Below are 16160 nucleotides of genomic sequence, written 5' to 3'. Positions count from 1 at the left end.
GGTAGCAGAGATCACAGAGGGGTGAAGTTTGTTGGGCAATTCAGTCACCATCATCGAGTAGGGCTGTAGGGCCTGTTTTCACACTGTATGATTCTACAACTATGATTCAAACACTAATTCTTATCATCCAAAAGACGATGCACAGATTTATAACAATTATTAGTTTTCATTTTAGCAGATCTGAAATACCACTCTTCGGATAAACAGCACAGATAAAATCAATAGGAATAAAATAACAGAAATCAAAGTTAACACTTACCAACTGAGAAGCAAACTTGATTCTGTCAACTATTCCATCGTGTCCCAAGTATTGCAGAGACAGCCAGAGAGGCAAAGCTCGAAGTTTCTCAACTGGTTGACTTGTGGTGAGGCCTGCAGCTAAAGACTAAAATAAAAAGTACAGGACATATTCTAAAATTCAAAAACTTTGAATAATCTTTTAAATTTGGACTGTACTAGCTTCTTCTAGAAATTTTTACTTGTAATAGCTTGGAATTCTTTTACTGGATTTTAAGTCGAAAACGATGCAAATATTTATGACTATAAATATTAAGTTACTACTTATTTCAGAATATGAATTAGATTCCATGCATAAATTCTTAACTCTCTCCCCCTCCCCCCCACCTATTAGTCAATATAGCAACTACTCACCAGTGAGGGATCCTCATGTCTATATAATGTCACTGCAGGCACAGCAGGGAGACCCAACCAGGGTCCTAAAGTCAAGGTCACGCTGTCACACTTAGTTGCAGCCTACAAAAAGAGAGAGTCAAAACCGGCACTGAACACAGTCTAATGCAATATTCAATTAATTTAATTAATAAACCCTAACAAATCCATGTAAAAAAGTAAAGTCATACATTGAGGACTCATTTCATAATTTAAAACAATACTTGGTCTCAAAGCTTTCTAAAAGTAATACACTATTTGCCTTAAACCTCCCCAACCTATCACCTGCTAGTTTCTACTACTTTCCCTCCTCCCACATTCTGTCTTCTGCTCCCTTCCTTTCCAGACCCGATGAAGGGTCTCAGTCAGAAACATCAACTGTTTATTCTCCTCCATAGATTGCTGCCTGGCTTGCCGAGTTCCTCAAACATTTTGTGTGAATTGTATAGTATTTGCCTTCCACATTGTTTTGGAATGAATACTAGTACATAACAGAATAATTCAAGTTCTAAGAGCCTTTAAAGATCATATGAATTTCAAAAATGCATTAACTTAGATGTACATCACAACTGAAAATGATACTAACCAGTACAGATGAAGAAACATAACCAAGTGTCAATGTGGCCAAATTAACACTGCAATACAAAAACAAAAAAATAAAAATGATTTCAGCTATACACCAGAGATTAGTGAAAGCTTTTGAGGAGATTTGAGAAAGGCTAAGTGTTACTTAACCAGCTCAATTTAAAATTTTTGATCAGTAACAGAAGGTGATGAAGCAACTTGACTGATGTGCTGTTTGTGAATTTCCAAAAGGAGTTGTATAAGATACATTATACTTTTGCTAACAAGACAAACAAATTGAATAAAAGGGAGATTAACATGATAGGTAAGGAATTGTTTCAAAAACAGAAAGCGAAGCCAAAGTTTATGGTAATGTTCCTTGGGTTAGTGCGGCGAGTCCATTTGAGTATTACAAAACTTTCAAACAATGCTTGAACCTATAGGTATAGTAAGGAGGATAATGAAAAGGCTAGATTATGGTGAAAGATAATATGATACTTGTTAGACTGGAAATGTTGAGAAACTATTTGTTAGAGATATTGGGGGGTGGGGGGAAATAAAGGGGCCTAGAGAAGGTAGAAAGAGAGAAACAGTTCCTATTGATAAAAGGATCGGGAGCTAAAGCATGCAGATTTATAGTGGGTGGCAAAAAAAGTGGTATCATCAAAAGTGGTAGGTATCTGGAATGTAATGCCGGACAGCACGACTGGAGGTGGATTCAATTGTGGCTTTCAAAAAGAGTGTTGGATCAGTACTTGCAGCAATATTAGGATCAGACATGTAATGAGACTAACTTTTGGGAAGAAAAGATTACCATACAAACTTGTGAAAAGTTAAAAATGCTATTTAACCAGCCGGATTTGATTTTAAAAAAAATCAGATAACAGAGGGTGACAAAGGCAATCAGAATGATGTGGTGACTTCCAAAAAACTTTATGGCTTCCTCCTGTGCCTTATTTTGTTCTACAATCATATTAGTTACAAATATGCACTTAATAGAGTACTATCATTCTATCTGCCTCTAGTGCAGATTAATATATTCTTCCTATTTGATGTCATTGTGACACATCAACTTGATTAAGGACAGTAAACCTCCAATCATTTAAGTACTTTCCTACCTGTATGTAATAACAATATAGTATGTGTTTTCATGGAACAAGAACATTATTTAGTTAAGGAGTCACATTAAATTCAGCAGGGACTTTCTAGAGGTACTTATTCTTACCCTTCTACATGCAGCCACATCTTGTACTGACTGCAGAGCTCCTTCAATCGCACAAGTTTATCTGTATGTCCTGCACCTGGTGTGCCTAAAATAAAAAGTTTTTAAAAACTGCATGTTATTAAAAATAACAGTTCAAATAGATCTCCAATAGCTGTGCCTGCAGCGGATCTCAGTGGAGGTACTAACTTTAAAATAAGTACAAAACCTTCCTGTTTAATAGGCTTTTGTGTTAGTGGGAATAAATTGAAATAAAGGCTCTCTGTTTTTAAATTCTAGATCCTAGAGCTGATAATCGTATCAGTGTTGCATACGCTGCCTACAGGATTCCAGCAGTGAATAAGCATCAACTAACGCACTCACGTCATGTGCAACATCATGTGCCAGCGGATCAATAATTCAGTACTCTTGAGGATGGAAGAGAAATTGCAGAGGTATACCGTGGCCAAAGAGTTAACCAAACACTATGTCATGGAGATGGCCTGCAAAGAAGCTCTTAAACAGAGGGCATGAAAAGAAACATGGTCTAGTGACTAACTAGCACAGCACAAGGTGACCAAGTTAAAGAAAAACTGCTTCCAGGGGATTTGTTAAACAAAATTAAAGAAACAGATAAAACTAACTACGAGGTGTTTTCAAACCAAGGATGTAAATTTACAACAGGTGGTTTTGGGAAAGCTGGGGCCAAAGTAAATAAACATCAGAAAGATATATGGATAAGCAATATTTGAAGCACAAGTAACATAGGAAATAGCTTTGGATGTGCTAACTCAGGTGCAAGGGTATGGAATGTACGCCTGGAGATGACAAAGGCATGCACAAATATTTCAACAGCAAGCAACTCAAAGCAAGAATGATGATATGTGAAAGTATGGTGAGATGGGGCGGAGGGTGGGTGAAAAAATGGAGGTGTTATAGGCTCAAGCAGGTTGCCATAATTGCAAACACTGGAACAAAGGCAAGCTACGTGGTTTGTGAAGACAAGGATACTGAGATTATGATTAGGTTGCAGACAAAAGATGGGTGCTGCAGGGATTAATCTTAAGACCAAAAGCATCTGTGCACTCATGATTTAGACATACGAATAAAGACGACATCATTCCCCCTTAACCCACGAATGCTGCATGGATAACTTCTGGAAGCACTGGTAATTAAGGTGATAATCTTTTTTTTTAAAGCAAAGCGTGTTCTTACAGCATACCTGCATTGGCAACAAGTAAAAGAGGAAACTTTCCACAATCAATATCATCTTTAATGAGCCTTTCCAGTAAGGCTACATCCTGTCAAAACAATGAATGATAAATTACTAAGATAGCACAAATTGAGTTTCCATAACAATATCATACATAATAATGCTAGGGAAAAGGGATTGGAATTTGCAATTCTGCTGCAGTCAGTACAAGTACATAATCTGTTTGGGCTCGGTGGTATCGTAATGGAGTTACCCAAAACAGGTGAACATTAAAAGCACAAATTCCCTGTCGTTCTCCACTTGCCATTTATTACAAACTTACCATTTGATGCTGAGATCCAAACATAGTGTTACAAGGAACACTACACATACAAGAAATAGGGAGACCAAGCTGAAATACAAAGATAAAAAGCATACAATTTAATTATTAATGTCTACTGCAGTTCCCCATCTTCTCATAACTAAATATTAGCAATTTAGAACGAATTGTCAGCTGTGGTCGGCTGCTTCCAAGGCATCGGCAAGTTGACGGTGCCTGGAGGCTTATCGCAGGGAGTTTCTCCCTTTTGCCGCCTGCTATCGGGGACTCGGGAGTCGATCGACTCGGGGCCTTTTGAGACCTTATTTACCGTGCTCATGGTTTGTTCTTCATCAAATTATGGTATTGCTTTGCACTGCTGTAACTATATGTTATAATTATGTGGTTCTGTCAGTGTTAGACTTTGGTTTGTCCTGTTTTCTGTGATATCACTCCGGAGAAACATTGTATCATTTCTTAATGCATGTATGCATTTCTAAATGACAATAAAAGAGGACTGAGTGTTCTCATAATCTAATCTAATAATCTTGGGCCAGCTCATTAAACTATTGCTGTTTCATAAGTGCTACCAAACTTAGAAGTTCAAGACTTATTGAGAGCTTGCAGCATTACAATTATAAAAGCCCAAGTTTCTGTACTTAGTTAAACTTGTATAATTTGTAGGAGTATTATGGGTTTCAGGAATTAACCAGGTGGCAATAATTAAATTGATCTGAAGGGTTTGCATAGACTACAGATCACTTCATCATTGTGCACAGCATAGATACTAAACTGAGATTCCCTATTTCAGGGTTTTAAATTGGAAGAGTGGTCTGAGTGAGTATTGATACAAGGAGAACAGTAGAATTCATGTTTTAAGTTGTTGTCCTGGGGTTAACATAGTTATGTTGTTGTTTGTGAAGACACAATAAAGTGTGAGCTTTGATTAATTAAGAGCTGTGCAGTTAAGTTTCCTAACTTAGTTCTATTGACGAATGCGCAACAAAAAAAAATTGTAAAATGACGCAGTTTTAAAAAGCTTATGCTCATGAAGTTGTATTGCTCAATTACCCACTAACCTTAAATATTTTTCCCTTAATCTTAAAATACAAGGTTGGAGATTAATGCAAGGAGAATGCAAATTACTTTCTAAACATTATTTCTCTTTTGCAGTAGTGCTTTTAATGACAAGTTTTAGGTGTATTTATTTCTTATTTTTGAACTAATTTATGGATATGACTGCACTAGAGTCAATGCAGAGGAGATTTACCAGGAATTTGCACTAATGGAGTATTTTAGCTATGAAGAAAGACCAGATAAGCCAGTTTTCTTTCCTTTGTCAAGTGGCAGGGCAAGGTAGACCTGGCTGAATTTTGCAAAAATAGGAGGATAATGAGAATATTTTCCTCTTCAAAGGTGATGTCTACCAAGAGAGGGCCGCTATAAGGTCAGGGGTAGGGGATTTAGAAAAGATCCAAGGAAGTATTTTTTGCCCAGGAGGTAGCTGAAACCTGAATCTCACTACCCAAGGATGTGGTGGATGCAGTTACCCAGACAACATTTAAGTATTTGTGTGGAAACCATAGAATAAAGGGCAACAGGCCAATTGCTGGGAAATGGGATTAGTATAGATAAACATCTGTTACCTAGCATGGATGGAATGGGTTATCAGGATTGTATGATGTCCTGAGGCAGAGCTCCATAATATTTCTATAAACTTAAGAATCATGCTCAGATGGTATACTAATAAAGCTGCCACTGGGGCTCTGCTACTTAACAATTGTCCACATGATGTCACCATGGGATTTGTTGCTGCTCAGATCACATCACCAGATTCTGGAATAAGTAGGGCGAGGCACAACTTTTCTTCCATATATGTTTTACAAGGGCCACTTACACAAATTTGTAAAATTTATGAGGCAAATTCACCTCAAGTCACAAATAAACTAAATTTATAAAAAGCTACAATGATCCTGAATGACAAATTAATATTCATCAATTGGTTTTTCTAGTGACACATTTCAGTCTGGTCTAAAGTAAATAATGCGAATTTCTTTTATATGGTTCATTATTCAAACTAAGACCACAAGACAAAGGAGCAGAAGTCGGCCATTCGGCCCATCTAGTCTGCTCCACCATTCAATCATGGGCTGATCCAATTCTTCCAGTCATCCCCACTCCTCTGCCTTCTCCCAGTACCCTTTGATGCCCTGGCTACTCAGGAACCTATCTATGTCTACCTTAATTGCACCCAATGACTTGGCCTCCACAGCTGCTCGTGGCAACAAATTCCACAGATTTACCATCCTCTGACTAAGGTAATTTCTCCGCATCTCTGTTCCAAATGGACGTCCTTCAATCTTGAAGTTGTGTCCTTCCTGTCCTAGACTCCCCTACCATAGGAAATAACTTTGCCATATCTAATCTGTTCAGGCCTATTAACATTCGGAATGCTTCTATGAGATACCCTCTCCTTCTCCTGAACTCCAGGGAATACAGCCCAAGAACTGCCAGACATTCCTCATACGATAACCCTTTCATTCCTGGAATCATTCTCGTGAATCTTCTCTGAACCCTCTCCAATGTCAGTATATCCTTTCTAAAATAAGGACCCAAAACTGTACACAATACTCCAAGTGTCTCACGAGTGCCTTATAAAGCCTCAACATCACATCCTTGCTCCTATATTCTATACCTCTAGAAATGAATGCTAACATTGCATTCGCCTTCTTCTCCACCTACTGAACCTGGAGGTTAACCTTCAGGTTACCCTGCACAAGGGCTCCCAAGTCCCTTTGCATCTTTGGATTTTGAATTCTCTCCCCATCTAAATAATAGTCTGCCCGTTTATTTCTTCCACCAAGGTGCATGACAATACACTTTTCAACATTGTATTTCATTTGCCACTCTGCCCATTCCCCTAAACCATCTAAGTCTCTCTTCAGGCTCTGTTTCTCAAAACCACCTGTTCCTCCACCTATCTTTGTATCAAAGGCAAATTTAGCCACAAATCCATTAATCCCATAATCCGCACATCGTAAAAAGCAGTGCTCCCAACACCGACCCCTGTGGAACTCCACTGGTAGCCGGCAGCCAGCCAGAATAGGATCTCTTTATTCCCAGCTCTCTGTTTTCTGCCGATCAGCCAATGCTCCACCCATGCTAGTAACTTCCCTATAATTCCATGGGCTCTTATCTTGTTAAGCAGCCTGATGTGCGGCACCTTGTCAAAGGCCTTCTGAAAATCCAAGTAGACCACATCTACTGCCAATGAAGTACCAATGGGTTGTTAATATTGTGCAAGAACGAAAGCAATTTCTTTCTTGCAATTTTCCAGTTAAACACTCCCTACTGGTAATAACTACTGTTTAACACTCCAGTTAAACAGTAGTTATTATCGATCCTGCACTTGCATTGGGCATAGTGTTCCAGACACAAATGCAAACATCAGAGCTGTTTGAGCCAGTGAAGATAATCATGGATATTTGGTATCAGTGCCCACTGACTTGAAGTTCACTTCTGTGCACACTAATCATAGTGTTATAAAAACCAATAAAATACTAAACCTTGATGAAACAATTATTTAAACACGAGGAATTCTGCAGACGCTGGAAATTCAAGCAACACACATCAAAGTTGCTGGTGAACGCAGCAGGCCAGGCACCATCTCTAGGAAGAAGTACAGTCGACATTTTGGGTTGAGACCCTTCGTCAGGACTAACTGAAGGAAGAGCTAGTAAGAGATTTGAAAGTGGGAGGGGGAGGGGGAGATCCAAAATGATAGGAGAAGACAGAAGGGGGAGGGATGGAGCCAAGAGCTGGACAGGTGATTGGCAAAAGGGATATGAGAGGATCATGGGACAGGAGGCCCAGGGAGAAGGAAAAGGGGGAGGGGGGAAAAACCCAGAGGATGGGCAAGGGGTATAGTCAGAGGGACAGAGGGAGAAAAAGGAGAGAGGAGAAAAAGGAGAGAGAGAGAGAGAGAGAGAGAGAGAAAGAATGTGTGTATATAAATAAATAACAGAAGGGGTACGAGGGGGAGGTGGAGCATTAGCGGAAGTTCATGCCATCAGGTTGGAAGCTACCCAGACAGAATATAAGGTGTTGTTCCTCCAACCTGACTGTGGCTTCATCTTCACAGTAGAGGAGTCCTTCCAGGTGAGGCGACACTTCACCTGTGAGTCGGCTGGGGTGATATACTGTGTCCAGTGCTCCCGATGTGGCCTTCTATATATTGGCGAGACCCGACGCAGACTGGGAGATCATTTTGCTGAACACCTACGCTCTGTCCGCCAGAGAAAGCAGGATCTCCCAGTGGCCACACATTTTAATTCCACATCCCATTCCCATTCTGATATGTCTATCCACGGCCTCCTCTACTGTAAAGATGAAGCCACACTCAGGTTGGAGGAACAACACCTTATATTCCGTCTGGGTAGCCTCCAATCTGATGGCATGAACACTGACTTCTCTAACTTCCGCTAATGCCCCACCTCCCCTCGTACCCCATCTGTTATTTATTTATATACACACATTCTTCCTCTCACTCTTCTTTTTCTCCCTCTGTCCCTCTGACTATACCCCTTGCCCATCCTCTGTGTTTTTTCCCCCCTCTCCCCCTTTTCTTTCTCCCTGGGCCTCCTGTCCCATGATCCTCTCATATCCTTTTGCCAATCACCCGTCCAGCTCTTGGCTCCATCCCTCCCCCTCCTGTCTTCTCCTATCATTTTGGATCTCCCCCTCCCCCTTTCAAATCTCTTACTAGCTCTTCTTTCAGTTAGTTCTGACGAAGGGTCTCGGCCCGAAACGTCAACTGTACCTCCTCCTGGAGATGCTGCCTGGTCTGCTGCATTCACCAGCAACTTTGATGTGTGTTGCATGAAACAATTATCGCTCAGTTAACTTTAACTTTTGTACTTTTTTCACACAAGTATGGAATTCCAATTTCATAACCAGGATATTTCAAAAAGCAACATTTTAAAACATGATTTCTGGAATAAAAAGTTTAAGCTTGCTCGTTATATTTTTATTTTTCATTTGATCACGTGTCTATGCACCTTTTACTTTAAGTGCAATAATTAAAATGTGAATTTTAGATTTTGCTCTACTACCTGTGCAGACTCATCAATGGAATGGGCTGTTAATTGTCTATTTTCATCAGCTCAGTTCTTGGAAAGCACAATTTTCCTACAAATGCCACTGTCATTTAATTGCTTTGTTTGAAGTTATTTTTAAGGCCACAAAATTAATATAGGCAGTTTTTGGAGATCAGTCATACCTTCACCAGACGGTTACCCTAACTCAGGGTATATTTACTGGAAGCTATTTCTTTGTTCAGTATTGTCACAATTATTTTGTTCCCTTATGCTTTTAAGTTTACAGAAAATGGTAGAAAATTTCAGAAACATAAATGCAAGTACATTTCCAAAAGCTGAACAGAAAGAATACACTGGATGGCATTCCTCAGATCTGACTATCTATTCATGTCTAATCCTTTCAAAACATAATAAATCAAAATTAATTAATTCCATTTAATCTGCCATCTTGCATGTAATGTAGTAACGTATTTTACCTGATTGCAGATATACTGGCCCAGACCCGTTCTGCTTGCAGCACTGATATACAGTACAGGTAATTTCCTGTGCAAGACATTAAAACCTTCTGTTGCATAGTCTTCATAGTTTGAGTGAATGGCGAGTTTGCAGACTTTCAACACACCTTCTCGATCATCTTCATGATAATAGGCAGAACCATTTTCATACCTGAACAAATTAGATGTCTAAATTCATTATCATGCATTTCAAATATAATGCTCATCTATAAAATCTGGAATAAATTCCCACCCATTGAGCAAGTTTAAACTATCCCTTCTCATAAAAGTGAGAAGACAGATGGTAAATTTGGAACCACCTGAAGCTACAGCCTTGAATGAGACTTCAACAGAATTCTAAACCTGAGAATGTAATAAAATTACAGTTTATTGAACAGAAGAAAACCACGTGGCACACCACACCTCTCTAGATTCTTTTTAAGATCTGTACGGTTAAATTGTATAAACCATCTCTCCCCTTGCATCTTTCCAAATTCGTCACGAGTACATGATTAGTTACTTCTTAAGACCATAAGACAGAGGAGCAGAAGTCGACCATTCGGCCCATCGAGTCTACTCCGCCATTTTATCATGAGCTGATCCATTCTGCCATTTAGTCCCACTCCCCCGCCTTTCAATGCCCTGGCTACTCAGATATCTATTAATCTCTGCCTGAAATCCACGCAATGACTTGGCCTCCACTGCTGCCCATGGCAACAAATTTCATAAATTCACCACCCTCTGACTAAAAAAACTTCTTCGCATTTCTGTTCTGAATGAGCGCCCTTCAATCCTCAAGTCATGCCCTCTCGTACTAGACTCCCCCATCATGGGAAACAACTTTGCCACATCCACTCTGTCCATGCCTTTCAACATTCGAAATGTTTCTATGAGGTCTCCCCTGATTCTTCTAAACTCCAAGGAATACAGTCCAAGAGCAGACAAACGTTCCTCATATGTTAACCCTCTCATTCCCAGAATCATTCTAGTGAATATTCTCTGTACCCTCTCCAACGTCAGTACATCCTTTCTTAAATAAGAAGACCAAAACTGCCCACTGTACTCCAAGTGAGGTCTCACAAGCGCCTTATACAGCCTCAACATCACATCCCTGCTCCTATACTCTATTCCTCTAGAAATGAATACCAACATTGCATTCGCCTTCTTCACTACTGACTCAACCTGGAGGTTAACTTTAAGGGTATCCTGTACGAGGACTCCCAAGACCCGTTGCATCTCAGAACTTTGAATTCTTTCCCCATTTAAATAATAGTCTGCCTGTTTATTTCTTTTTGCCAAAGTGCATAACCATACACTTTCCAACATTGTATTTCATTTGCCACTTCTTTGCCCATTCTTCCAATCTATCCAAGTCTCTCTGCAGACTCTCCGTTTCCTCAGCACTACCGGCCCCTCCACCTATCTTCGTATCGTCAGCAAACTTAGCCACAAAGCCATCTATTCCATAATCCAAATCATTGATGTACAATGTAAAAACAAGTGGCCCCAACACGGACCCCTGTGGAACACCACTGGTAACCGGCAGCCAACCAGAATAGGATCCCTTTATTCCCTCTCTGTTTCCTGCCAATCAGCCAACGCTCTATCCACGTATGTAACTTTCCCGTAATTCCATGGGCTCTTATCTTGTTAAGTAGCCTCATGTGTTGCACCTTGTCAAAGGCCTTCTGAAAATCCAAATATACAATATCCACTGCATCTCCCTTGTTTAGCCTACTGGTAATTTCCTCAAAAAATTGTAATAGGTTTGTCAGGCAGGATTTTCCTTTAAGGAATCCATGCTGAGTTCTGCCTATCTTGTCATACGCCTCCAGGTACTCTGTAACCTCATCCTTGACAATCGACTCCAACAACTTCCCAACCACCGATGTCAAGCTAACAGGTCTATTATTTCCTTTTTGCTTCCTTGCCCCCTTCTTAAATAGAGGTGTGACATTTGCAATCTTCCAGTCCTCCGGAACCATGCCAGTATCTATCGACTTTTGAAAGATCATCGCTAATGCCTCTGCAATCTCCACAGCTACTTCCTTCAGAACACGCGGGTGCATTCCATCTGGTCCAGGAGATTTATCTACCTTTAGAGTATTCAGCTTCCTGAGTACTTCCTTTGTCGTAATTGTGACTGTGCACACTTCTCTTCCCTGCCACCCTTGAATGTCCGGTATACTGCTGATGTCTCCCTCAATGAAGACTGATGCAAAATACTCGTTCAGTTCCTCTGCCATCTCCTTATCTCCCATTACAATTTCACCAGCATCATTTTCTATCGGTCCTATATCTACTCTCACCTGTCTTTTACTCTTTATATACTTGAAAAAGCTTTTAGTATCCTCTTTGATATTATTTGCTAGCTTCCTTTCATAGTTAATCTTTTCCCTCTTAAATGACCTTCTTGGTTTCCTTCTGTAAGCTTTTAAAAACTTCCCAATCATCTGTCTTCCCACTAATTTTTGCTTCCTTGTATGCCCTCTCCTTTACTTTAATTTTGGCTTTGACTTCTCTTGTCAACCACGGTTGCATCCTTTTCCCACTCAAAAATTTCTTCTTTTTTGGAATATACCTGTCTTACACCTTCCTCATTTCTCACATAAACTCCAGCCACTGCTGCTCTGCTGTCTTTCCCGCCAGTGTCCCTTTCCGGTCAACTTTGGCCAGTTCCTCTCTTATGCCACTGTAATTTCCTTTACTCCACTGAAATACCGACACATCAGATTTCGGCTTCTCTTTTTCAAATTTCACAGTGAACTCAATCATGTTATGATCACTGCCTCCTAAGGGTTCCTTCACCTCAATCTCTCCAATCACCTCCGGTTCATTACACAATACCCAATCCAGTACAGCCAATCCCCTAGAGGGCTCAACAACAAGCTGTTCTAAAAAGCCATCTCGTGGACATTCTACAAATTCTCTCTCTTGAGATACAGTGCCGACCTGATTTTCCCAAACCACTTGCATGTTAAAATGCCCCACAATTATCATAACACTGCCCTTCTGACAAGCCTTTTCTATTTCCAGTTGTAATTTGTAGTCCACATCCCTGCAGCTATTTGGAGGCCTATAAATAACTGCCATCAGGGTCCTTTTACCCCTGCTATTTCTTAGCTCAACCCATAAAGATTCCGCACCTTCCGATCCTATATCACCTCTCTCTAATGATTTAATATCATTTCTTACCAATAAAGCCACGCCTCCCCCTCTGCCTACCTTCCTATCCTTCCGATACACCGTGTATCCTTGGACGTGTATCGTGTATCCTTTTAAAAAAATGGTCCAATCGTATCTTGTTTTGATTAAATACTATTTTTGGTTTACCTTCCAGATCTCAACAGCCCTTAGTTTGAAATAATTGTAGTATTATCCTTGATCTATTTATTTTCCACTATCACCCCCCCCGCCCCCCCCCGTCCTTATACCCTCACCACCTTCTCTAACAATCCTGAATACTTTACTTACAATCCTATATCAAATTTCCATTACAGATTTTTCAATCTTCCCTGCTGTTGCTTTTTGCTCCCGCCATCTGCAAATTTAACTTCCCCTTTTCACAAGGATATGATTTCCAATTTGTCTTTGCACTCTTCAACATAATTTATGCTTTAACCAACTCTTGTTTTTCACTTCTTAAATGGAAAACAGGCTTTGTTATTTACGTATAAAATATCACAAAATCTAAGTATTATAAAAATAATGACAGACAATACTACCTTAGTTTAGTGATGTAGGCCATATTAATGAATGCTAGTCTCATTCATCTGTGCTCTTGAAATTTTCTTCCTTCATACACTATGATCACCCTTGGCTTCTGCACCATTGGTTAGTATGAAATGACAAGTGGGATCTATTACAAGGCTGTAATATAATAAGTGTTTGGGTCCTGTACAGTATTCACTAAGTGATTTATCATTGTGAAAGTGTGAATGAGATCATCTGCTTTTGATGTTTCCAGGCCGACTCTGTAACAGACTGCAGTCAAAACTGGAAAGAAGATAGCCACCAAATGTGATACATACTCTTGATTTTATTTTACGTCTCAACATTTCTCTAACCCTTTAAGAATAACAGTAATCTTTCATCACTACCTTCCCCATCAATATTATGTTGCCTGCTTTATAGAAGTCATCCATAATTTTAAAAGCCTCTGAAATTGATCAACTCTTTATTTTGAGGGTCCCTCTGATAGTATATTTTAGCATTCACATTCCTTTCTTTCTATAGAAACAAAACTAAACAGTTATCCTACCAGAAAAACAGGCAATAATGAAACAAATTATTTTCCTTTTTTTAAAAAAAGAAAATATAGGACGAACTCATAGAACAAAATGATTCCACTTATTCTTGCAAATGATACCTACAACTATTTTGTACAGAAGGCCAGATTTATATTAGGACATCTTAATACAGCATTAAAATACAACAGAACTGTGAAATACCGAATAGTTAATGCATGTATTCCATGAGGGTTAGGTTTACAACTAAATAAAATTGAGAATTTTTTCTTTAAATTATCAAAGAGATGATACATTTGTTTTGTGTTGTACTCAAATAAATTCTTAGTTTTAATGTACATCAAATAAATCAATGGATGAAAGCACACCATTTTATGAAAAAACTTACCAATCTGAGAATTGTTTTTGTAATCTTTCCAAACAAAGCATGCAGGTATAAAATTAACTGCTTTGGAATATTTTGATTTCAAATAACTTAACATTCAATTTGCTTTAAGTTGATTTTATTTTACTTTTAAAAAATCTTTTATTACAAAGAAGAAAATTCTCTGAAGAGAATTATACAGAGAACATTATAGAGTCTGAACAATGTTGTTCCAGTAGAACACATGCAATTATGCAGATTTCACAAAGGTAAAATGATTTAAAAAAATTACAGTATAATTAACTGCTAGTAAAAAAAATTGACAGCTATCACCTTTTGGGAGAATGTTAGAATATTTAGTTACCTTAAATAAGTAGAGTACATAATCACTTGAGCTTTGCATTGCCAAGAAGTTACCTGAAAAGTCTGCAGAGCCAGAGTGTAGTATCTGACAAAATCCTTGTGGTTAATTTTCGCAATCTTTCTTTGTCCAGCACAGAAATATACGCCGCCAAACTATGACCCAATAAGGAAATGTGACCTTGTTCACCAACATTCTGTAATCTGCTAAATAGAGATCTGTAGTTTAAGAAGTCTCTTCCATTCAAAATATGTTAAAATAAAACATTTGAACAATTAATTAATAACACCTAGACTACCAACACATTATGTCTCCAACATAATAATATCAAATGTAATAGTCATGGGAATGTCATAGAAGGGTTTTCAGATGAACATTTTCCCTTCCTTCAATCTTCCCCATTGAAGATGCCTTACAGGTAACACCAAGTGCTTGTGGCCCAGTGTTAAATTACTCCGCTGATCAGCAATTTATGAATTTTTATACATTTCACTCATTGCATTGTTCAGTAGAAATACACATCTCAATTGAAGACAGATCCCCTATATACTGGTTTTGGAAATATACTTGCATCTTATTGCAGTGGTCCCCAACCACCGGGCCGCGGACCGGTACAGGGCCACAAAGCATGTGCTACCAGGCCGCAAAGCATGTGCTACTGGGCCGCGAGGAAACAATATGAGTCAGCTGCACCTTTCTTCATTCCCTGTCACGCACTGTTGAACTTGAACATAGGGTTGCCAACTGTCCCGTATTTGCCAGGACATCCCGTATATTGGGCTAAATTGGTTTGTCCCATACGGGACCGCCCTTATTTCCCCCGCTAAGGTAGAGCATTCCTATGACACCTTTTGTGCTGAAATGGCGTAAAGCGAAGAAGCAATTACCATTAATTTATATGGGAAAAATTTTTTGAGCATTCCCAGATCCAAAAAGTAACCTACCAAATTACACATAAAACCGAAAATAACACTAACATACAGTAAAAGCAGTAATGATAGGATAAATACACAGCCTGTATAAAGTAGAAATAATGTATATACAGTATAGTCCGGAAGATGAAGGCAAAACCGATTTGTTGGGGGGGAGGAAATCGGCACGTACGCGCATGCGCACATCACATGTGCACGTCACACATGTGCACAGATGCCCGCGCAAGGCTTCATGGTCATGGTAGTCTTTCCTGGGGTAAAGTGTCCCGGGATTTGACTGCTACTTTTGTCCCTTATTTGGGAGTGAGAAAGTTGGCAACCATAACTGTAAAAGACATGTTCAGGTGAGTTTGACCCTACTTGAACACCCCCCCCCCCCCACACACACATACACACACAGGTCGGCCGGTCCATAAGAATATTGTCAATATTAAACCGGTCCGCGGTGCAAAAAAGGATTGGGGACCCCTGTCTTATTGGACCCGTAAAGAAGTTTTTTTTGGCTCAGCAGAGCTCTGTTGATATTTTTCAGAAATTTTCTTAAGATGGTTCTCAAACACTGGACAGAATTTAAGGAAATGTAAACTTGATTGAAATAGTTCCTTAATTGTACTACCTCATATCTTCATTTACCTTTTAATGGTGTTATATCCTGCGAGACTGTATCTTCTTATGTGCCCTGGCTAACCTTTCCACAAATGCATTTCTAGCACTCAAGTGT

The 16160-nt window shown here is 39.3% G+C and overlaps 1 protein-coding gene across 3 annotated transcripts in view; it reads right to left on the bottom strand.

The window, feature by feature from the left end:
* The window catches only part of pdxdc1 (pyridoxal-dependent decarboxylase domain containing 1), a 74026-nt gene that overhangs the window by 28889 nt on the left and 28977 nt on the right, over window positions 1-16160 (bottom strand). For 2 of the 3 annotated variants that reach the window (XM_072268832.1, XM_072268829.1), the window contains 8 exons: window positions 14564-14713; window positions 9518-9707; window positions 3970-4038; window positions 3657-3735; window positions 2459-2543; window positions 1256-1304; window positions 652-753; window positions 260-385 (listed from right to left, as the gene is read on the bottom strand). In XM_072268832.1, coding sequence (XP_072124933.1) covers window positions 260-385; window positions 652-753; window positions 1256-1304; window positions 2459-2543; window positions 3657-3735; window positions 3970-4038; window positions 9518-9707; window positions 14564-14713 — 850 coding nt within the window. The remainder of the gene's footprint in view (window positions 1-259; window positions 386-651; window positions 754-1255; window positions 1305-2458; window positions 2544-3656; window positions 3736-3969; window positions 4039-9517; window positions 9708-14563; window positions 14714-16160) is intronic. The other variant, XM_072268831.1, reaches the window with a different exon arrangement.

The sequence above is a fragment of the Mobula birostris genome, chromosome 9 (genome assembly GCF_030028105.1).
Source record: "Mobula birostris isolate sMobBir1 chromosome 9, sMobBir1.hap1, whole genome shotgun sequence".
In the NCBI taxonomy this organism is placed as follows: Eukaryota; Metazoa; Chordata; class Chondrichthyes; order Myliobatiformes; family Myliobatidae; genus Mobula; species Mobula birostris.
The sequence above is the reverse complement of the archived record's forward strand: the minus strand, read 5'-3'. Positions and strand labels throughout refer to the sequence as shown.